The following is a 22,928-nucleotide window of genomic DNA, read 5'->3' as shown; positions in this document are numbered from 1 at the left end:
TGAAAGGAATTAATCTAAAAAATAATTGGGGATTTCTAGTGATACAAGATGGGTTGAACTATGTACATATGTAACTCATGGTTGAGATTGTAATATAAAAACGAGGGGGGAAAAAAAGAAAAAGAAAAGAAAAAAAATCCCACAAGGCAAAAACCTTGGCGATCGCTAACTTGCCATGTTGGATTCACGTACGGAGTATTTCTGTATTATTTATACAGGTACGTATTGTCTTTATTCTATTGAATTTTCTTTTATGGACCCTTGATGTAACGGTATAATGTGATCAAAAGTACGCTGGGCTCATCTCTATGTGACATATGATCAGATCGGCTGATCAAACCGCAATCATATCTTCTTCAAGGTACTTTAGCCCTTACTAGGTAGGCATTTAATCGTTTGCATAGGGAGGACTACAAGTACATTATATTGTATGTATGTATGTATGCATACAGTGTCACCCGTGGTTATCTCCAGCCTCATCCTTGTCTCACAGCCCATAAATCCAAGGGCGCCCATAAGCTATAAACTCCACTTTTACCCCCAATGGAGGATCAAGGGATCCACTTTGACTGGATAGTCTGGAGACGTCTTACCTTTTTGTCTCAGCGTTTCCGGCCTTGTCACCCGATGTCCAATCATTTCAATAGATGTTCAGGTCACTCCCGCCTCCCTTTTTTTTTTTAGTTCTAGTGGGTAGTGTAATATATTTGGGGTGTGGAGAAGTGTAGATAAAGTGGTGCCTTCCCAGTCGTTCTTGCCATTCAAAACATCCACTCTCGTTTCCACTTTCCACGTTACATTGGATATATTTAATAGAGTCTCCCTCGAATTCCCTCTTCTTGTTTACATTTTCGCTTTCACTTCTCTTGACGTGTATCATATTCGCCATAATGCCGTCTTTCATGAAGCTTGCTGCTGCGGCTCTTGCCGTGGCTGCCCCTCTCGTTTCAGCTCAGACTTACTCTGACTGCAACCCAACGAAAGAGTCATGCCCTGCGAACAAGGGTTCGACCGAGTCCAACCTGCACTTTGACTTCACCAAGGGTGATTCCCTTGACCAGTGGAAGATCAGTGGCGGCAAAGTTCCCACCGGCCCCAATGGTGCTGAGTTCACTATCAACAAGGAAGGAGATGCTCCTACCCTTGTCAGCGACTTCTACTTCTTCTACGGTGAATTGTCCATTGAGATGAAGACTTCTCCTGGCCAAGGCATTGTCAGCTCCGCCTTTTTGCAATCTGATGACCTGGATGAGGTTGACTGGGTACGTGATGTCTCAAATTCGGACTAGAGAATAATCACTAACTGAAAAATAGGAAGCATTGGGCACAAAGACCGACACCATTGAGACCAACTACTTCGGAAAGGGCGATACCTCGACCTATGACCGTGAGACTTGGGTCCCTGTCACTACCCCCCATGATACTTTCCACACCTACACCATCCAGTGGAGCAAGGACACCATCAGCTGGTTGATTGATGGTGCCAATATCCGCACTCTTAACTACAAGGATGCCCAGGGAGGTGATCGCTTCCCCCAGACCCCTATGAACATCCACGTTGGTATCTGGGCCGGTGGTGCTCCCACCAACCCCGAGGGTACCATTGAGTGGGCTGGTGGTCCCACCGACTACTCCAAGGGCCCTTACTCCATGTACATCAAGAGCATCAGCGTTAAGAACGCCAACCCCGCCGAGTCTTACACTTGGTCCGACAAGTCTGGCTCAGGCAACAGCATCAAGTTCACCGGCTCCAACGCCGTGAGCTCGCGCAGCACCACCATCGACGCTGCCACCAGCTCTTCCGAGGCTTCCTCTTCCACCACCGAGTCTCCTTCTACCACCACCGAGAAGAGCACTTCCAGCGCTGCCACCACCCTGTCTACCAAGACCTCCAGCTCCTCGTCTGCCGAGTCCACTGCCGCTTCTACCTCCAGTGCTGCCAGTGCCTCCAGCTCTGGTGCCTCCCCCAGCGGATCTAGCAGCTCTGGCTCCGGTTCCAGCTCGGATGCTAGCTCCAGCTCTGGATCTAGCTCCGGCCCCAGCACCAGTTCCAGCTCCCCCTCGGGCTCTGGATCTGGCTCGTCCACCAGTGCCAGCGCCAGCGCCAGCCCTAGCTTCAATGCAGCTGCCTCCGTTGTTGCGAGCTACATGGGACCTGTCTCCCTCCTAGGTCTGGTGACTGCTCTGCTCCAGCTGTAAATGTCCCTTTTGAAGCGCTATGATTTTGTGATGCATTATTAATGGAAACGCGCCTCGAAAGAGGATACTCCGCTGGACCGGGTATGGTAATGGTTGATGCGATGTTTGTTCTTTTTTTTTTCGGACTGTACCATTTTTCCCCTTTTGTCCTTTGGTGCTCAGAGGCCTGCAATCTATTCTTTAGGTTGCCCGGATATGCTGATTGGCATACTCTGGTAACATGGCGATTTTCTTTGGGGGGACGTCATGTATCTATCGGCGTACATACCTTTGCCATCGAGCAAATATGCAATAATATTAAGTCAATTGACTCTACGGAGTACACATTTCAAATTATCTCCATTGTCTCCATTGTAGCCTACAATCTAGATCTCTTCACCGCTGGTTTTTTGTTGCTGTAGGTTTCGCTTTCCATCGCTATTGTGTTCGTATATCCCAAACCCTATCTATCCTACATGCGCTTTAACCACATTGCATTCATATGGGTCATATGCATATTGGTCTTTCCAAGTTTTGGCAGGTTACATATGCACCTCCACTATAATCCACCAGCCAAGAATAATACATCAAGCACACCGAAAAATCGATTTACTGTGAACCGTGGATTAAGAGTTAATTGTGATGGGTCAGGGTCTAGATTGGCTGATAATGAATTGTAATGAAATGTTTACAGTAGGATTGGTTGATCGGGTGATGATTGTAAAGCCGAACCATGGATGCCTCATGGAGCCGATATTTACCCTCACATTCCAGACTACATGTGCTCCGTATGTACGGAGTATGACGATGTATTGTTATGCGTTTGGATATAACTTGTGGGTTTAAATTGTGTATGTTTTCGTAAGAATGGTAAAATACTGTCGTGACTCATTATTGCATCCATCTCATCTCATCTTCTCGGATAGAAATACCCAGGTAAAAATAAAAAATAAAAATAAAGTAGACCAAACATCAACTCCCCAAAGACTGTAACTACGGTAACTATGGTATTCATCAATCAACTCTCGGACCCTGGAAATCCGATCTTCTGCCCCTAGCCCCCTGTGGAGACCTTAAATCACCAAGTGGGGCCCCCAGCCGCACGTTGCACATCCCTCAATTGACGTGATAACCGCAACACCGAGTCAGCAACGGGACGATGGTGCGTGGCCGCGACTCGAAGCAGGGCAAGAGTGGCTGCGGGCCGGGGGGTGTGTGTGGGTTCAGTGGAGGTAGTGGAGAGCACGGCAGACGATGACGACTCCGTCAATGCAACCGGATTGGAATCTGCATATCCTGTCGATCGCCCCCGAAACAAATATGCCCCGAACGGTCCTAGCGGGAGCGAGTCGAGCACGGAATATAGCCGGTCGCTGCTGCTATCGTCAGATGAAGATCCGTACTTGTGAAATGTTGGACTCCGCCGTTCTTCACGTGCTATGATCCCGTCCACTGCTTCGAGGTGGTCATCTAACGTTGTGAATCGCGTGCCGAGGGAGTCTGCTTTGCTGCGGATTTGCGAGCGCAGTCGGTCTAGGTACTCTTCGCGTCGTCGCATTTGGATCGCGAGTCGAGTGTCTAGAGCTGCGGTGCCGGTTATTTCGGTTGCTGGCCGTGAGGCGAGGAGACTGTCGATTGCTGAGCGCAGGTCTGCGCGTAGCGAGTCAAACTCCCATACTGCTGTTTGTACGGCTTGGTTGCTGCCGGTGAATTCGAGGTCCAGCGCGTTGCGAGCGTCTGGGAAGGTTGATTTTAGCTGAGATTCTAGGTCGGCTAGCATGCTTTCGCTTTGTTTGAGGATTGCGGATAGAGGTGTGAGGGTTTCAAGGGCGGTGTCGAATATGGATTCCAGTTGGCGCTGGGAGTTTGCGAGTATTTCTTTTGGGGGTATTGCCGATGGGTGGAAGGCGCTACGTGGTGGGTATGTCGGGCGGGTGATGCAGCTGTCGGGGTAGAGTGTCTTGATGCTTGAGATATGGCAGAGGTCTTCGGCTTGGTAGACTACCTCGGGTAGAACTAGCAGGTGCAATATGATGGCGATCAAGACTGTATTGATTGCTTTGCGGACGAGGGCAGTATGGCCACGAAATATGGACTTGGATTTCACAACTAGGCCTGCTTCTGCGGTCGTCTCTGCAGATGAACCAGCATCTGCATCTCCAGCTTTAGCGCCGGTCCGGCCCTGCTCTCGCTGCTTTGCACCGTTCGGCGTGGAAACTTTGCGTCGTTTTCTCATGCTTCCTGAGCCTTGCTGCTTCGGAGTCCGTATATATTCCACCCATGACCCTTCTGAATTAGGCGTTTCGCAGATAGAAGGCATGATGAGCTCTGGGCCTGATATGGTCCATGATGATGACGAGGAGGATGCCAGTGACTCTGATGCCGGGTCGGCTGTCTTTGTGGTTGCTTTGCTTTCATGCCGGCTATTTGGGGTTTTGGTGGGGTCTTTTTCTTCAAGAGAAGCAGTTGATGCTATGACCCAGGATTCGCCAAGAGCCGGGCGATCTGGGATACGAGGCTGTTCTGTAGACATGGCGTAAACATCTCAGCAAGTCATGGTGCCCTGTGTGTAATATTTTGATATGTTCTGTAGTTAATATTTCGGGGTGTTTTGAATGTTTTGAATGCGACTGGCTTAAGCAGACCGTTGCACGCGTAAAGCGGTGGGGAAGAAAGATCGGAGAAACCGCGGCGGCCGAGGACTTGGAATCTTCAACCATGCGCTCACTGCTTCGTCTGAGACCGTCCCTAACGCTTGGCGTTAGATCTCTGCCATGGCAATTTGCACGGTCGCGACCGTTTTTATACACAGCGATCCGTCATTGCTCGTGTTCTGACAAACCCGAAGCTCCAACGATACCTCCCACCGACCATCGAGCTCTTGGAACCTCCCAGGAGCTCTTCACATCTTCAGTCTACAGCCCTGGATCTCCTCTGTTCCTTCCAAATGGCACACATGTTGTCAACAAACTCATCTCCTTCCTCCGCACCCAGTACCTACAATACGGCTTCCGGGAAGTCTTAACCCCGACCATTTACAAAAAGTCGCTCTGGGAGATATCGGGCCACTGGCAGAACTACAAGGATGATATGTATGAGGTGACCGGCCGAGGAGCTAGCGGCGAGACAGAAGGCGAAGTAGGAGAAGATGAGTCCTACGGACTGAAGCCAATGAACTGTCCCGGCCATTGTCTCCTCTTCAAGTCGCAGAATCACTCCTACCGCGACATGCCGGTGCGCTATGCAGACTTCAGCCCGCTGCACCGCAACGAAGTGTCGGGATCACTGACTGGTCTGACGCGCGTGCGCCGCTTCCATCAGGATGATGGTCACATATTCAGTCGCCCGCAGCAGATCAAGTCGGAGATCACATCCGCCCTGGGATTTGTGGATATGGCTATGAAGACCTTCGGACTCGGTCCGTATCGATTAGTTTTGTCGACTCGACCCGAAAAAGATTACATTGGGACATTGGAAATGTGGGATAATGCCGAGACGCAATTGCGTGAGGCTCTGGATAGCACCGGACGCGAATGGGCGCTGAATGAGGGCGACGGTGCGTTCTACGGCCCCAAGATCGACATCCAGCTCCAGGATAAAGCTGGAAAGTACCACCAGCTCTCGACTATTCAATTGGACATGAACCTACCACAGCGATTTGAGCTGGAGTATCAAGTTGCAGAAGGTGAGCCGGACTACAATCCAGCCACACCTGGGGTTGCAACTCCAGTTTTGATTCACCGCGCCATCTTCGGCTCACTGGAGCGGTTTTTGGCGTTGCTGATTGAAGAGCACGGTGGTCACTGGCCATTCTGGCTTTCTCCGCGCCAGGCCATTGTCTTGACAGTCAACCAAGACGATGCTGTTGTGCGCCAGGCTCAGGAAGCGGCAGCCAAGTTCGCTGGTTTCCGCGCATTGGTGAATGGTGGTACCGCCGAGTCGCCCCGTCCACTGTCCTCCGTCGACTCTACATTCTTGGTTGACGTTGATACCAGCGCACAGACTCTGAGCAAGAAGATCAAGCGCGCCAAACAGATGAAGTATAACCTCATCTTCATTCTCGGATCCCGGGACCTGGCCGATGGTAGCATCACTGTTGATGTCACTGGGCAGATGCAGAGCAAGACAGACAAAGACGCCCAGACGTTGCAGGCGCTGATCAAAGCCAGACTAGGTGATGATGCGCTACAGAATCCCCGAGCTGTTAAGCTTAGCGTGGAGGAGGTTCATCCGCTCTTGGTCGAACTCGAAAAGAACTTTGTGTAACTTTATATGTTGTCTCACTATGTGTGTTGTTATTTTGAGCGTGTTTGACTACACTTTTCTTCCTTTACTCCTATTATTGTATATTAGACCGATCTTTTCCCGAATCCAAGTTCTATTGCACACCGGTTGATCGAGACTAACCAATACCTGCGGCTATCCGCGGGATAGGATGCCTCAGGCACCAATACCTCCGATGTTCGGGATCCGTTATGGAGGCGAGGATGGTAGATATTCGTAGCAAATAGCTAAAAAGTGAAAGTAAAGGGAATATAAATGATATAAACCGACAGCCACAGATCTACCAGCAGCATCTTAGCCTCATCATCAAGCCAATTTTCCATCCAACGTCCTAAAACTCAGCAAAGTAGATATCACGTGACTCCGCTGTCGGCGCCGAAAACTCGGCGTCATTGACGGGCCCATTTGAGTCACAGCATATTTCCCATTCTTCATTGGTCTCCTTTTCTCTTCTATAAAGGAATCACTGTGTCCATATTTTGAAAGCCAGTTCTTGCTTTGAGTCAAATCAATTTGGATCCTGCTTGGCTTAACTATACCGTCAATCTCCCTTTTATCGTCTCTTATCCACTTTTGCCCCCCCGCGGTACCCCGCCAACACCATGCCGATGTATGTTGAAAATGACTGTTTGACTCCAATTTGGTGTTTCTACATACTAATTTCTTTGAAGGCTCAAGGATCCCTCAAAAAAGTATAAGGCTTATAAGCCGCTGAACGTGCCAAACCGCCAATGGCCCGACAAAGTTATTGATAAGCCTCCTCGCTGGCTGGCAACTGATCTGCGTGATGGCAACCAGTCTCTACCCGATCCAATGGTATGGTATGATGACCGTTCGATGCTGTTTCTCAAACTGACTGGATTTTTCCTGTAGGATGGCGAGCAAAAATACCGTTTCTTCAAGATGCTCGTGGAGATCGGCTATAAGGAAATCGAAGTGTCATTCCCGTCCGCATCCCAAACGGATTTCGACTTTACCCGCCGTCTGGTCGAAGAGCCCGGTCTCACTCCTGATGATGTCGCCCTGCAGGTCCTCGCTCCCTGCCGTGAGGATCTCATCCGTCGCACAGTCGATTCCCTGAAGGGCGCCAAGAAGGCTATCCTCCACATCTACCTCGCAACGAGCCCCTGTTTCCGTCGGATCATCTTCAACATGGACCAACAACAGAGTCTGGAACTGGCTGTCAAATGCACAAAATACGCCCGCTCCATCACCAAGGATGACCCCTCTCAGGCTGGCACAGATTGGCAATTTGAGTTCTCTCCCGAGACTTTCTCGGATACCGAGCCCGAGTTCGCTGTGCAGGTCTGCCAGGCTGTCAAGGCTGCCTGGGGGCCGACGGAGGAGAATCCCATCATCTTCAACCTGCCCGCCACGGTAGAGATGGCCACCCCCAACGTCTTTGCTGATCAGATTGAGTACTTCTGCACAAACATGACTGAGCGCGAGAAGTTCGTTGTTTCAGTCCACCCGCATAACGATCGTGGTTGCGCTGTTGCCGCAGCTGAACTTGCACAGATGGCTGGTGCCCAGCGTGTAGAAGGTACTCTGTTCGGCAACGGCGAACGTACCGGAAACGTGGACCTGGTCACTCTCGCCCTGAACCTGTACACACAAGGTGTCTCCCCAGGCGTCGACTTCTCCGACATCAACTCTGTCATCAAGGTGGTAGAGGAGAGCAACAAGATCCCCGTCCACGAGCGTACTCCCTATGGTGGTCAGCTCGTGGTGTGCGCTTTCTCCGGAAGGTTTGTTTTCCTGTTCCAAACTGGATTAAATTTTCTTTTGCTAACCTGTTTTGAAATTCAGTCACCAAGATGCAATCAAAAAGGGCTTCAAGCTGCGCGAAGATGGCGGTGGTGCTGACGAGGAAACTGAATGGCAAGTCCCCTACCTGCCTCTTGACCCTCAAGATATCGGCCGTACCTACGAGGCAGTTATCCGCGTCAACTCCCAGAGTGGCAAGGGTGGTGCCGCCTGGATTATCCTGCGAAGCCTGGAGCTGGATCTCCCCCGCGCTCTGCAGGTCGAGTTCAGCAAGATCGTGCAGGTGAAGACCGAGGCTGTCAGCCGGGAGCTGAAGCCTACCGAGATCGTCAGCCTCTTTGAGGAGGCCTATCACCTCAAGTCCAACCCCCGCTTCAACCTTGTCGACTACAGCATCACAACAGACCGTTCGCAGTCCCCTGCTCCCCCCGAGCCCGGCAAGGCCCTCAACACCAAGAACCTCAAGCGTCGCTTCACTGGTATCATCGAGATCGACAACGTTCAGCATGCCATTACCGGTGTTGGCCCAGGTGCTATCTCCTCTCTGGCCACCGCGCTTTCCTCCCTCGGTATCGATCTCGACGTCCGCGACTACAAGGAACACTCCATTGGTCGCGGTCGTGACACCAAGGCTGCTACATACATCCAATGCACAGCAGCCGGCAGCAATCAACAGGTGTGGGGTGTTGGTATCCACCAGGATGTGGTCCAGGCCTCTCTGATTGCGCTGCTCAGCGCTGCCAGTTCGGTAAGATTTAGTCACTGATTTTTCTGCATTCCACCACTAACATACGTTTAGTTCCTCGCCTCCCGCGCCGGCTCTCCTGCTCCTTTCCGTCCCATCCGCTCCAACACCCTCACCAACGAGGACATCCAGGCTCTCGAGCAGCTGTCTGGTTCTGAGGCTGCCAATTCTAACGGCGGTCTGAGCCCCAAGGTCAACATCGACCAGCTGACGAGAAAGGCTGAAAATATGTAAATAAATTTTTTTTTAAAAAAAGCACAAGTCTAAAAGTGATAGCAATAATGTGAATACCATGATCAATTCGAATCAATATGTTTTCTTCAACCATTACTTCTCAGATATAGCATCAACTTGGCTGAATATACTCATGAGAGACATCGAAGCTCACCACCCAAACAACCCATCCAATCCCCATCCCCTCTTCGAATTGGCCTCATAGGCATTGAACTTCTGTGGCCCCTCCGCGGAAATAATATACCCACTCTGACAAGACGAGAACGAAACCTTCGGCTGATTCTCGTAAAAGGTATCGAAGCCGAAATCCAGCGCATCGGCAAGACTGTTCACTTTGCCGGCTGGATGCAGCTGCTTCCAGGGGTATCGACATGCATCGCCTTCACAAGATTTGAGCACAAGCATCAATGCGTCTAGCCTCGCTATTATTTGTGGAAGCTCGCGATTTGCAATCCTGTAGGTGTGTTTGGCTGGGTGCGTTCCTAGGTTCACGGTTTGATGGGGGTCGCTCTGTTTTAGGGGTTCAGGGCTTGGACAGACTGTAGGATAGAGGGGGTTGGCCTACCTTCAGATCGAAGAATTCCTTCTCGTTTGTGCACCATACTGCATAGTATAGACTATAGTCATCGGCAACTAGTCGAATACCCTTGTATGTGTTTTTCTGGTAGCTGTTATGTGTTTGGCCGAGCTTGTCGCTGGCATACCCGTAGATTCCTTCTGGTACAGCCTATGTTCATTATGAGCTGAGTATATTGAGATGCTCTACGTGAATTACTCACCAGTCCCCAGTACTCAATGGCAACATGCTCGGTCCTATTGTCCGCCGTGCTGGCGGCAATGGTAGTAGGAATCTTCTTGCCATCCAATCCATCTCGAGTCGCCCCTGCTATATTTAAGAAAGTAGGAGCTAGATCCGTATGAGAAGTGATAGTATCCAGAGTCTGATTCTTATCGATACCAGGGCCTCGGATGATGAGAGGGATGTTGATATCGGTTTCTATCAGAGTTAGCATATATGAACACAACCCTAAGTATACCCGAGCAATCAAGATCAACTCACCATAACCACAGTTCTTGCCAGGCTGCATCCGATGCTGACCCAGATGATACCCATTATCTGTCGAAAAGAAGATATAAGTATTATCCAATTCTCCAACTTTCTCCAACTTCTCAACCAGCTTCCCAATCATCTCATCAACAGCCCGCAAAGCCCGCAGCCGACACCGTTGGAACTCATCAATATAATCAATATGCGTCTGATTCAACTCGGGCACATTCTGCACCCAGCTAACTGCATCCTCAATCAGCGTATTAAAGCTCTCATCACGCGGCGCCCGCATATCCTTAAACAAATCCGCATGTCGCGGCGCAAACTCCGGCTCACCGAACCAGTTCGCGTTCCGTGAAGAATCATGAGACCCATTCGAGTGCGGCGCGTTTGGTGCAACTGTCAGCATCCACGGCTGTTCGTGTTTAACTGCCTCGTCGATGAAATCTTCTGCTTTTTCTCCGATCACGTCCGTCGAGTACTTCCCGTCGTACTTGACCGGCACTGCCCCGTTGCGCGTCATCCGCGCGTACCAGTATCGATACGTGTATGGATCTAGGAGGAAGTCGGAGCCGTTGAATCCTCGCACGTAGGGATCGTTGTAGTTGTCTTCTGTGTGGGCGTTCCACATCTTGCCCACGTAGTATGTGTTGTAGCCTGCTTCTTGCATCCAGAGTGGGAGGTAGTTATCGTTCCATCCGGCTGAGACGACTTTTGGATAGCCGCCGTAGGGAAGGCCGACATCTGTTACGTTGGTGTTGTGCGGCATGCGGCCGGTCCAGAGGTTGGCTCGGGAGGGACAGCATAGTGCGATTGAGCAGAAGTGTTTAGAGTAGCTTGTTCCTTGTTGAACGAGGGTTTCCTTGGAGTGTTAGATTGAGGTGGCGCAAGTAGGGCTTGGATAGAATGGGAATAGACTCACCTGCAGCTTGGGCATGTGTTCTAAACCACCCACATATTTACCCTGATCATCTGTTAAAATGAAGAGAATATTAGGCTGCTTGGCAACAGCCAAAGTCGTCAATAGTAGCAAACTCAGTAAGTGCATGGCGAAAGTGATGCTATTTGTTGAAGTTGAGACCCGAAGCTATATACCTTGAGGTCTTCAGCTTCTCCAACCCAGCGTCATGGCAAGTGACAAAAGAGCTGTTGTGTGATTTCTCCATGGAATTGCACATAGCCAGCGATCATCCGAGTATACTATGTACATAACGTATGCGTGTACAACGTACATGATCGGCATATCGGTGATAGGTTGGAAATTATGGGGGAAGTCAATCAATATACAACAGACGTGGAGTATAAAATAGATCGGCGATTGCGAGCTTGTGGACATCGATGGTGCTAGGGTGGGTCGGTTTATTCACGGCGTATAATGGAAATAAAAACATATTTGCAAATCAAATTTATCTACATTAGAACAAAAAAAAAGATATACTGGGTATGTACAAATCGAAAACATAGAGGTATTGGGGGTAAACCGGATAAAGGAGACGCAATGCTGAGAAAAATCATCTGAACAAGCAAACACGTCCCAGTTAGTTTCTCTGGCAAATCATTTCAAATCTGTACAATGTATGCACTTAATCCAAGTTTAAGCCTCGCAGTTGCTGATTGGGTGCATTGTTGCTGCCCGTACGGTGGAAGTCATGCCCGTCTTCTGCACCTAGTGCCGACTGGTACATGAGAGCTTCTTGGGGCCAATCGTCGATCGTCCCACTGTCCTGTGTGCTTGGACGGGGTGGGTTAGCATGGGCTGTGCCAACAGGCTGACTGTTGTGGTCCCATCCCTGTTGGTTAGGAAGCGACTCTTGTCCCGCCGAGGGCTGTTCACCGCCAGGATATCCATACGATTGAGACTGGACGGGGTTGTCGGCCATATCAAAGCTGAACCGGAAATCACGGTCCGCGTTGGAGGCACCCGCCGTGGAATTCAATGTGTCGTAGTGCTGATCGTCATACTCAGTAACGATTGTGGCAGATTGTGGCTCCTTGATATGAGGCACAGCGGGGCTGGGCTTCGGAACAGGAGTGGCCGCAACACTATTATCAGTGGCACTCTCCAGTTCATGCGGCATAGATCCAGCTCTGTCGGTGTGATAACTACCGGCAGAATGACCGGCCTCATCCGGCGTCACCCCAGCTGGAGAGCGAGGGACACCTGCGTCGATGTCCGGATTCATTGTAGACTGTCGGGTGCTGGCGCCCATGGTGCTTCCAGGCTTGGAAACTCTGCTCATACGATGCTGAGGCATGTCTGCAAATGGGCTGTCACCCTCCAGGTCGCGAATGCTGAACTGAGCAATGGTTCGCAGCTTCCGGGTCACCCATGAGGCGAGAACCTTTCCACGCTGCTTCTCGCCCAGACGAGAGCGGGGGAAGTCGCCGTGGGAGACGAATGCGACAATATCCACAACAACCTGGTGCTCCATGAGGATAGCATCAACAATCACGGGGACAAGGGCGGCTAGATAGGCCTTTCGAGTAACCTCAACAACGACAACAACCAAGCCACCGGCTTGGAAGATAGCACTGAACATGTCATGTTAGCCTCTCTAAGTCTAGACTGAGTAGAATGTTATGGACTTACCATCCTCCATTCACGATGTTGCGGTGGCAACTCTCTACGGAGTTCTCAATGTCCATAGGGAAGTGGTTGAGTCCGTTGACCTCGAAAGTCTCGCCGATGCTACCAAGGAGGAATAGTACTTGCATATCAACTGGTTGACCACCAGGACCGATTGGCCGAGTAACGGTGTGAAGGAAACCGAGATCACCAGTACGGACATAAGGTACGCTGGGATCGCCGTCTGCGACTCTACCATTCAAACGCTCGGCATCAAAGTCTTGCTTTGATTTGTAGAATCCCTGAGCGCAGGCGTCGGACTGGACCCAGATCTCACCGTACTCTCCAACGTGCGCAAGAGTGCAGGTTTCGGGGTTCACGATCGCAATCTGTGTGTTGACTGGTACCATGCCCGAATCCTGCAGCAAAAGCGCAGTAGGGTCGGCATCAGGGTCCACGGGGTAAATAAGACCTTGACGGAGGCTTCGCAAGTCGAGCCATAGCTCGATCGGCTCAATGCACATGTATGATCTTGTGGTAACCATCGGGTTGAGAACGTGCGAGTAAATGACGTTGATCGAGGTACGGTCCAAGCTGGCGTTGGCAAAATGTAGGCGGACCTTTCCATCTGTGTAATCGGATTAGCTTCTCTTCCTGGCCGTGACGGCGATGACACGTACAGAGATCCGTTCTAGGTCGGCCCTCTGCGGAAATCATGAGGTTCTTCAGTTCTTGAAGCTGGAAGCCTTTTCCAGCCATAGCACTCATCGCATAGTCCAGCATCTGGCTGGTGGCGTAAGTGTCCTTGATCTTGTACCGAGCAAGTGTTACGAAGAGAGTCATTGGATTTTGAGCGAAGTCGACTGGCGAAACAAGATATGTGGGCGCACCTGAATAACAGGTTAGAGTGGAAACATTCATAGAAACCAGCAAACTTACCGACGAAAATGCCCATCAGGCAGGTGTGGAGGAATCCGAGACCCAGGGTACTTCGGACACTTCCAAGCACTGGCCTCGAGCTTGTCATTTGGCAGGTTTCTTTTTGAACTTTACACATGCCCATGATGGTTTCATGGGAAATGTTGACCGAAATTCTTCGCTGATCTGGGGTCCAATAAGTCCAGACTAGAGCGGGCAGGTTGCCCTGGAGCCAAGTATCCTTCATAGTGTAGCCGAGCTCGCGACATCCGTGCGACTGCTTCGAGGGCTTTGTGGTATTGTAGATAGCGGGAACACCAATGCGAAGAACTTGGGCGGACTGCTTGATATGCTGTGACACAAGCTTTTGCCTCATGACATGGTCGACCTCGGTATTGACAATGATGGCCTTGATGTTGAAGTCGCTGATGATGTGCAAGAATGCAGGGGCATCCTCTGAAAGACGATTTTGATCGATAGGTGCCATCGGGATGACAACGGCGCCCAAGCACAGACAAGCGTGAACGGCATAGACGTACTCCTCCGAGTGGGTGTACATCAACACGAGATGATCTCCTGGTCGTACCTTCACCTTGTTCTTGAGGTAAGTCGCCACTGCAGAGACCTTCAGGTCAAACTTCTTCCAAGTGACGCCCTTTCCTTCCTTTCCGCGGCCATCGATAGAGCAGTACGCCAGTTCTTCGGCTTGGCGGGAGACTCGCCATTGAAGAAGGTCGACAATTGTGTTGAAGTTGTTCAATGGGGTGGAAGTGCGGTCATCCATCACCACATCGCGATAATCCACACCTGAGTATTGCTTTTCCTGGTAGGAAAGCATGTCTTGTCTTGATGCCAGAGCAGTAGGGGACCAGATCCCACCCTCGGGATCAACGCCGACGGGAAGATTCATCACTGATCGTTCGACTCCAAATTTGACATGAACGGCTTGCAGCATACCGGACTCGAAATCTTTGCGACAGAGCATGTTACCAACCTCTTGTCTGCCGTTCTTCGTGACACGCGGCAGAGAGTTCGGAGCTGTAAGTAGAACACAGTACACCCGCAGATGATGCTCTTGGTACAATACCTCCATACACCTGTCAGCGAGTGAATCAAGGAGGACCGAGTCGAGCTGTCTCGGTGGGCCACCAGAAGCTGTTGGCGCCGTCGAGGCCGAGTAGGACTCCAAAACAATAACCGGAAGATGTTCTTCATTGACAAACACATCAAACGCAGTGCAATCATGAATTTTCGGCACCTTCTTAAGAATGCTAACAGTTAAATGCTGAACAAAGAAGTATCGATGTTCGACAATCTCTTGGCCGTGCTCAACCCACTCGACCTTCTGGCGGAGACGATCCTCGTAGAGACCAAGTACGAAAATTCTACCCTCAATCACACATCCGAGCAGACCAGTGCGCAAAAATTCAGGTTCCACAAGTATCGGGGTCGGGTTAGGCTCTTCGAATTTGTAGGGTCGAGCATGGAATATGGCCTCTGTGTGTTTCGGCAATGCCCAGAAGCCACCAGAAAGAGAGGGTGAATCAACCCAAATCTCTCCAACAACATTTGGCGTACAAAGGAGATTGGTCTCCGGATCAACGACGGCGAGAGTTGCGTCGGGAATTGGGTAGCCGAAAGCGCCAACGCGTACAGCATGCGGCATACTGCTGGCGTACTTTCGTGCGTCCTCGCCCATGGCCAGCACAACCACTTCATTGCTCTTCAGGGCTTCTTTGTCTAAAAGGACTTCACTGAGCTCGTTCTTGGGGCTCTGCTTGATCGTAGAAACTCGTGATCCACCACCCAGAAGACTGCTGCCGAAGCCAGTTTTAGTCTCGGACTTGGTAAGGCTCTCGTCTTCTTTCTTAGAATCGTCACGGCTAGCTGGGTCCATTTCATGGGTCAAGGCACATCCCATTCGCTCTTCACCTCCGAGCCAATCACGCATACTAATGACCATACCTCCATGTTCTGGCAAGCAGAGCATTGGAGCCACAATTTCTCTAGCCCTTGGGTTCCTCATTGGACGAAGCCATCTGTCTGCCAGGATTTCATGGAACTCAGGGTCGAGAGTAAGGGTATCAATGAGACAGAGTTTAACACTGCTGAAATTAGGCTCTGAGTTCTTCTTGAAATGTCTTGTCGACATCGGATCTTGCTGGTAGTTGTAGGTGGCGATCTTCAAGCCCGAGTAATCGGTTGCCATGACTGATGCCTTGTACTTAGTGATGAGATGAGCATATAAGCCAGGTGTTTCTACCGCTCGGTCCTCGTGCCAAACGGTTGTGTGGCCACCGTAAACGGTGAGGAGAATGGCTATGATCATACCAATTCCTTGTCTTGGATCAAGGTAACTGATAATAGTCTCTCCCTTAGTGCCATACTGCCTGGCGCTTGATTCGGTAGGAACCGTAGAAATGATCGCACTCAGGCATGCCATCTGGTGCATGATAGTCCGGTGGCTCATCACAACACCACGCATATCACCCGTCGGGGCCTTCGCAAACTCAATATAGGCTAGATCAGGGACCTGCAGCGGAGGCGTATCGTCCTTCTTCTTTGGATGGAAACTGCCGAACTCATTCGTCTTCCACCACTCAACCCCTCGTGGCCAACTGAGCTTTTGTGCTGTGATGTCACGTTGGAAGTTCTTTAAATTGTTCTCAGTTGTCAAAGCTAGATGAGCTTGGGTCGAGGTAAGCACGAGATTTAGACTTGTATAGTCATCCAGACTGTTGATAGGCACGGCGACAACTCCTGCAATAAAGCATCCCAACAGCGCGACAGCGAACTCGATAATCTCGGCCTCGCGGTAGATGAGAGCGACGCGATCACCACGGTATAGATTACTCTTATCACGGATGACTTGAGCAACTTTCTCTGCGCGGCTAGACAACTTTTCCCACGTTATCGATGCAACCTCTTTACCCTTTGCATCCAACACCCAATATGCTGCTTGCTTGGGGTGAGCTCGAGCACGATGCCGTAAGACCGTGGGAAGGTTGTCAAAGTTAGACATGGGAATATTTTTGTCGTGCGGATCGTTCAATGCGAAAGGAATCTCCCGAGGTTCGAGGGGATGTAAATGCTCAATAGCCGGTCCATGCTGAAGTTCCCCCGCGGCGGGCATCAATGGCGGAGCCATGTTTGCTGTTGGCGAAAAGGCTTCCCCGGACTGAGAATACCTGTGGAAGCCACCTCCATAGCTATCCCTATAATCATCATGCTGTTGCCCCGCAAAGTCGGAAAAGTAACCTTGTTGGGAATCGAGCATTGTGGACTGTCGTGTGGGTGCTCCAGATGGCTGATCGTAATATGTCACACTGTCGTCCACGTACTCAGATTGAGCATGTTCGGCGGGGACGTATTCCTGAGTGTACTCCTGGGCATACTCGGGCTGAGACATATACTCGGGTTGGGAATTCGGATTGAAAGCGTAGTTCTGACTCATTAAAGTTGCAGTTCTGGAGCCATCCTGGCCTTGCGGCCCTGGGATCGGGGGTCTAGGGAGGAATAGGGAGTCGTAGGAGCTCCCAGAAGGCGCGCGATCATGGACCTGGAGCATGCTTTCTCTGCCATGAGAGCCTAGTGATGCCTGTGACTGATCCTGTGTATGTATACCAGCACCTTGATTGTATCCGACGCCTCCGCTGGCCTGTGAGCCATTGTAACTTCCTGCGTAAGTGGGGGAAGCGATGTGTGGCAGGGAAGATTCGGCAGTTGGTGGGCGAACGCTCAAAATGGCTGGCGGGGCCCTTCCAGGGCTCGTTGGGGTTGCATCGTAGCCAAGGCCGGCCTGTGGATTGATCTCAAGGGGCTTGTTGGGGCCGAAATATTGCGAGAGCAGGACCGTACGTCGCTTCTGGTATCTTGTTGCTGTTAGTTCTCCTATGCGTCTGCTTGTCCAGAAAAGGTCCGTCGGAGGAACCATATCTATGACACGGAACAACTGGCGTGTGACTGCTTTGTGCTCAGGGATGGTATGTCTAAATCGCTTACCCTTTCTCGGTGATATCGCCCTCCTGTCATGGATCATGCATGAGCAAAAGGATACAACACTTGCAGGGAGTGTACATACCTCTAATTCCCGATCTAGATGCCGCAAAGCGGCTTGTATCTCTGGAGACTCTTCCGCCATTTGGACAGAGGGTGGGAAAGCTTCAATTCGGGGAACGTATTAAAAGCGCGGGGAAGGGATTGGGTGGACACGCGAGTCAAGAACACCTCATCGCAATGAGCGTCTCAAGGGCGCAATAGAGGGGTGGCGGATTTGCCAAGTGCAGCCCTGATAGCCGCAGTTTGTATTTACCGTGTAAAGTCGAATAGTCAATCGGTCCCGAGGTCGTGTCTCTCTGCGCAAGACCGCAACGTCACCCGCCAAGGGCGGTCAAGCGAGCCGAGGGCCTTGAGTGAGACATGATACTATACCTCGAGGGTATGGTTGTCTCACTTATATATAGAAAATGAAAGGAACATTCTACACTATACCATTAAGCCTATTGCATGGAGATCCGATGAAAATTGTGGCTTTTCAGGTACCATCTGACTTGGATGTATCGCGTGTCCCCGGTCCAGGCTCGGAACTACTGGGAATGAGACACAATTTACACCAATGTGTGACTAGGTTTGTGTATTCAGAGAGGGAATTTTGCCTTGAATTATACAGTTTTAAGAATAATATTGGAAGCCCAGAGTAGAATCAGTGGAAATCACCAAATCAGTGTGATCAATATAAGGCTGGGATTGGTTTTCCCCGGTGTCAGTGCTGATCATTAGAAGGTTTGATTCCTCAGGCACCAAGGCGCGAATTTTAAAGCCAAGGCATAAATCAGGTGATCTCCACTCCCAGGCTACCCTAATCACATGACCCCCGCACAACCTAAGCGAGGCACACCAATTTCTTTCTTGGATAACCGGAACCTCATCGACGTTCAACCACCAAACGACAACCCGGTCATTTTCCCACGAACCCCTCCCGCACAGTCAACATGTCCGACAACGGGGACGTCGAGGTCGCCGCCTTCCCTGTCCTGCCCAAGGAGGTTCTGGCCGAGCAGGGCAGCATCAAGCTGTTCAACAAGTGGAGCTACGATGATGTCGAGATCCGGGACATTTCCCTGACGTGAGTCTTTCTATCAGGTCCTCTATGCGCCGAGTGAATTCCTGTTGTGTGCGAGAAAAAAATGATTTGAATTGGTGGAATATCAAGAGTTTTTCGACAACTTGAAGGGGGGATCTCGAAATTCTGTATCGGAGGAAAACACAACACGCCATGGGACTGGTTTTCTCTTCGCACACATCAGGAAATCAACAGCGCACATGAGGACCGGCAATTGCGCGACTATCAGGTTTACAGAGGTGCTGACCCGCCATCACAGCGACTACATCCAGATCCGCTCCCCCGTCTACCTCTCCCACTCTGCCGGTCGCTATGCCGCCAAGCGTTTCCGCAAGGCTCAGTGCCCCATCATCGAGCGTCTCACCAACTCCCTCATGATGAACGGCCGCAACAACGGAAAGAAGCTCCTCGCTGTGCGCATCGTCGCTCACGCTTTCGAGATCGTTTGTGCCACCCAACCGATTCAACCATCCAACTCAGGCGCTAATATCCATTTTACAGGTCCACATCATGACCGACCAGAACCCTCTCCAGGTCGCCGTTGACGCTATTGTCAACTGCGGTCCTCGTGAGGACTCCACCCGTATCGGTTCCCAGGGTACCGTCCGTCGCCAGGGTATGTGAAAAGTCTTATATCTCGCCACTGTTATCAAATACTAATTCCCCTTCTAGCCGTCGATGTGTCTCCCCTCCGTCGCGTGAACCAGTCTATCTCTCTGCTCACCATCGGTGCCCGCGAGGCCTCTTTCCGCAACATCAAGAGCATTGCTGAGTGCCTTGCTGAGGAGCTGATCAACGCCGCCAAGGGTTCTTCCAACTCCTACGCCATCAAGAAGAAGGACGAGCTCGAGCGTGTTGCCAAGAGCAACCGGTAAAGGGGTTGTGTTGGATTTGTTCTCCGTTTGGTCCTCTGTTTGCGTATACTGGAGTGGACGGGGTTTTAACCGGGATTCAGTGGATTCGCATGCATCTGCAAGGCTGTACATAATGTGATACAGTCAAGGAGGAAGCACGATCTTAAAAGGGAACGCATTCGGACGGCTTTCTTTGTAGTTGTGATGCGATCATGAAGACCTTGGGTCGTAAAGACCTATTTCCTAAAAAGAAAAAATTTCTTTTATTCGCGTTTTTGAATGAATCTCGCAATATAGATTGTAGAATAATATACATGATTCAAATGTCTTACAAAAATGTCTTGAATGTTTACTTTGATAGTTCTAGCCAAATCAGACATTGCCAAGATTGAGATTTTCCATCGCTTATCGATACGGAGAATACGGAGAAAAAAAAGTTTCGGACCTCAACACACCCTTCCCAACCACCATATTATTATTTCCACCTTCAAAATGGTGAAAAGAAAGCTTGGAGCCTTGGAAAAGGTCGAGGCTGACCTGTATGTACACCTTGTCTGAACCGATGCGCCCATGGCCAATCGGTTAGAGGCTTCAGTCCGTGATACTAACGTCTTTGCTTTGCGATTCTCAGGCCCAATCTGCAGCACAAGATTCGCAGGGATCCCAAGTAAGTTTATGCAGAGATTTCTATGTTCTATTACACTCGATCGGGGGCTAATTACCGCTTCGCGCTATCCAGGTCTTATATCGAGGATTTCCGCGCCCAACACTACCAATATGAATCCCATCGTGAGATTTTCATGGCATCGCCCTCGTCCGCTACGGATACCGGCGTGATTTCTCTTCGGGATCTCATTGACTTCATCTCACATGTGGCCGACTGTTACCCGGGCATCTGTAAGGACTTCCCGCAACAACTCATTGATATGCTCATGCAGCACCACCTGGTGTTGGAGACTGAGTTGCGGGAGAAGCTGGTTGGAAGTTTGGTGCTCTTGAAGAAGAAGGATCTTGTCGATTCAGCAACGTATGAGGAACCACCCATTAGCTCCCTACTGTCGATTCTAACCGCTCCTCTAGGTTGCTGCACACTCTTTTCCCCATCCTCGTCTCTACACCTAGCAAGACCCTGCGCGCTCTGCTTTTCCAGAAGATTCTCTCTGAGCTGCGAACCGCAAATTCAAAGACCACTAACCACAAGCTGAACCGAACTATGCAAACCGTTCTATTCAACTTGGTCACATCAGACCGCACATCGGCTAAAGGCCTGTGGGCGATCAAGATCACCAGAGAGCTATGGAAGCGCCAGATCTGGACCGAGGCTAAGGCCGTTGAGGTCATGAAGGAGGCAGCATTGTCTCTAAATGAGAAGGTCATCATCGGCGGAGTCCGTTTCTTCCTCGGTGGTGATAAGGAGCGTGAAGAATTGGAAGACGAAGACAGTGATGAAGAGATCAGCGTTGGCCAAGTTAAGCACCAACTTACCATCAACAAGAAGACCAGAAAGAAGGCTCGTGTTGCCGAAAAGGCCATCAAAGCAGCCAAAAACAAGGAGCGCAAGAAGGGCAACCCTAGTCCCCTCAACTTCTCCGCACTTCATTTGCTGCACGATCCCCAGGGATTCGCTGATAACATGTTCTTCAAGCATCTCCAGAACGGCAAGTCCAAGTTGAACCTGGAGCAAAAGCTTCAAGTGCTACAGTTGGTCTCCCGTCTGGTCGGCTTGCACAAGTTGCACATCATGCCGCTCTACTCTTACTTCCAAAAGTACCTTACGCCCCGCCAGCCCTCAGTGACTTCCTTCCTGGCATCCCTGGCCCAAGCCTCCCACGACTTGGTGCCTCCTGACGTTCTCGAGCCTCTGGTTCAGAAGATTGCAAATGAGTTCGTGTCTGAAGCATCTGCAGGTGAAGTTGCGACCGCTGGTCTGAATGCCATCCGTGAAATTTGTGCCAGACAGCCTCTGGCTATTGATGAGACCCTGTTGCAGGATCTTGTCATGTACAAGAAGAGTAAGGATAAGGGTGTCATGATGGCGTCCAAGGGTCTTCTCAGTCTTTACCGAGATGTTGGTGCGCAGATGCTGAAGAAGCGTGACCGTGGCAAGGAGGCCGCAATGAGTCTGCGCGCTGGTGAAAGACAAGAAAGACGTTACGGTCAGCAAGAGGCCGGTGAAATCGAGGGCCTGGAACTCTTGGCCAAGTGGAAAGACGAGGAGCGCCGCAAGAGGAATATCGAGAATGGTCTTCCCTCAGATGCTGAAGATGACGAAGTGGAGAATGACGAAGCCGACTGGGCAGCCTGGAATGTCGAAGATGATGACGACAGCGATGTCGATGGAGAATGGATCAATGTGGAGGACGATGTTGAGATTGTGCTGAGCGATTCCGAGGATGAAGGCAAGCCGGCGGCCAAGAAGGCCAAGCAGGCAGAAGAGGCCAAGAAGGACGCTGAAAAAGAACCGGAAGCCGACAAAGCCATTGATTTCATGAAACTGGCTACCACCCGCATCCTCACACCCGCCGATCTCGCCAAGCTTACCGAGCTCCGCGCCCAGGCAGCCGCCGATGCAACTCTTCCGGGTAACAAGGGCCGCGTCGCTGCCCCATGGACCTCCCGCCATACCGATGACCCATTGACTGCTGGTGAGATTGAGGGTCTTGCTGCTCTGTCTGCCGCTAAGGCTACTCGTGAAGAACGTATTGCCCACGCCAAGGAGGGCAAGACCACTGATCATATGAGCAAGGAGGCTCGCCGCAAGGAGCGCAAGGAGGAGGCAGGAAAGAGTAGCACCAACAAGGAGAAGGCTCGCAAGAAGAACTTCCTCATGACGCTGGGCAAAGCTCGCAGCAAGAACAAGAGAAGTTTGGTGGAGACCCGCGCTGTGCTCCGGGCCCATGTCGACCGTGGCAAGAGAGGCGGACGCAGAGGAAACGTTGGCCAGTAGGCCTTTTATGTCCTTTTTTAAAATAATGATTGTTCGTTATATACAGTACATTACCTTTGTTGCACGGTTGCAGGATATATAAAAGAGCATATACTATCCTCTATGGCCATTCTTTTGCATTCGAATTGTAAGACTAGAAAGATGATATTTTTCTTCTATGGTACCTATGTTGTAGGTAGTATATGATGTCCACTAATATAAAATATAGATTGGACGCGTGAGTGGATCTACGCGTACCGCGTTAAGTGGTCCCGTTGCCTGAGCA

At 50.7% G+C, this 22,928-nt stretch overlaps 8 protein-coding genes across 8 annotated transcripts; 5 read left to right on the top strand and 3 right to left on the bottom strand.

Annotated features, from left to right (window-relative positions):
- Positions 1-890: 890 nt before the first annotated feature.
- Positions 891-2,199, top strand: N7447_003295 (glycoside hydrolase family 16 protein; the record flags this gene model as incomplete). The annotated part of the gene is made up of 2 exons (XM_057227570.1): positions 891-1,262; positions 1,315-2,199. 2 exons carry the CDS (start codon positions 891-893, stop codon positions 2,197-2,199), a joined length of 1,257 nt encoding a protein of 418 aa, XP_057086911.1.
- Positions 2,200-3,256: 1,057 nt separating this feature from the next.
- N7447_003294 (uncharacterized protein) lies at positions 3,257-4,711 on the bottom strand (the record flags this gene model as incomplete). The annotated part of the gene is made up of 1 exon (XM_057227569.1): positions 3,257-4,711. One exon carries the CDS (start codon positions 4,709-4,711, stop codon positions 3,257-3,259), a length of 1,455 nt encoding a protein of 484 aa, XP_057086910.1.
- Positions 4,712-4,896: 185 nt separating this feature from the next.
- N7447_003293 (threonine--tRNA ligase MST1) lies at positions 4,897-6,444 on the top strand (the record flags this gene model as incomplete). Its single annotated transcript, XM_057227568.1, has 1 exon — positions 4,897-6,444. One exon carries the CDS (start codon positions 4,897-4,899, stop codon positions 6,442-6,444), a length of 1,548 nt encoding a protein of 515 aa, XP_057086909.1.
- A 620-nt stretch (positions 6,445-7,064) lies between these two features.
- On the top strand, positions 7,065-9,208 carry N7447_003292 (2-isopropylmalate synthase; the record flags this gene model as incomplete). Its single annotated transcript, XM_057227567.1, has 5 exons — positions 7,065-7,072; positions 7,134-7,278; positions 7,336-8,210; positions 8,272-8,977; positions 9,029-9,208. 5 exons carry the CDS (start codon positions 7,065-7,067, stop codon positions 9,206-9,208), a joined length of 1,914 nt encoding a protein of 637 aa, XP_057086908.1.
- A 150-nt stretch (positions 9,209-9,358) lies between these two features.
- Positions 9,359-11,304, bottom strand: N7447_003291 (sulfatase family protein; the record flags this gene model as incomplete). The annotated part of the gene is made up of 5 exons (XM_057227566.1): positions 9,359-9,718; positions 9,774-9,935; positions 9,988-10,205; positions 10,269-11,118; positions 11,179-11,304. The coding sequence occupies 5 exons, from the start codon at positions 11,302-11,304 to the stop codon at positions 9,359-9,361; spliced, it is 1,716 nt and encodes a 571-aa protein (XP_057086907.1).
- A 535-nt stretch (positions 11,305-11,839) lies between these two features.
- N7447_003290 (putative AMP binding domain protein) lies at positions 11,840-17,881 on the bottom strand (the record flags this gene model as incomplete). Its single annotated transcript, XM_057227565.1, has 6 exons — positions 11,840-12,788; positions 12,847-13,450; positions 13,503-13,712; positions 13,762-17,612; positions 17,743-17,765; positions 17,822-17,881. The coding sequence occupies 6 exons, from the start codon at positions 17,879-17,881 to the stop codon at positions 11,840-11,842; spliced, it is 5,697 nt and encodes a 1,898-aa protein (XP_057086906.1).
- An 850-nt stretch (positions 17,882-18,731) lies between these two features.
- On the top strand, positions 18,732-19,737 carry N7447_003289 (40S ribosomal protein uS7; the record flags this gene model as incomplete). The annotated part of the gene is made up of 4 exons (XM_057227564.1): positions 18,732-18,865; positions 19,122-19,305; positions 19,364-19,478; positions 19,535-19,737. 4 exons carry the CDS (start codon positions 18,732-18,734, stop codon positions 19,735-19,737), a joined length of 636 nt encoding a protein of 211 aa, XP_057086905.1.
- Positions 19,738-20,208: 471 nt separating this feature from the next.
- Positions 20,209-22,663, top strand: N7447_003288 (SDA1 family protein; the record flags this gene model as incomplete). The annotated part of the gene is made up of 4 exons (XM_057227563.1): positions 20,209-20,255; positions 20,348-20,383; positions 20,456-20,743; positions 20,797-22,663. The coding sequence occupies 4 exons, from the start codon at positions 20,209-20,211 to the stop codon at positions 22,661-22,663; spliced, it is 2,238 nt and encodes a 745-aa protein (XP_057086904.1).
- Between the last annotated feature and the right edge of the window lie 265 nt (positions 22,664-22,928).

The sequence above is a fragment of the Penicillium robsamsonii genome, assembly GCF_028829455.1.
Source record: "Penicillium robsamsonii strain IBT 29466 chromosome Unknown utg000002l_segment0_segment0, whole genome shotgun sequence".
Lineage (NCBI taxonomy): Eukaryota > Fungi > Ascomycota > Eurotiomycetes > Eurotiales > Aspergillaceae > Penicillium > Penicillium robsamsonii.
The sequence above is the reverse complement of the archived record's forward strand: the minus strand, read 5'-3'. Positions and strand labels throughout refer to the sequence as shown.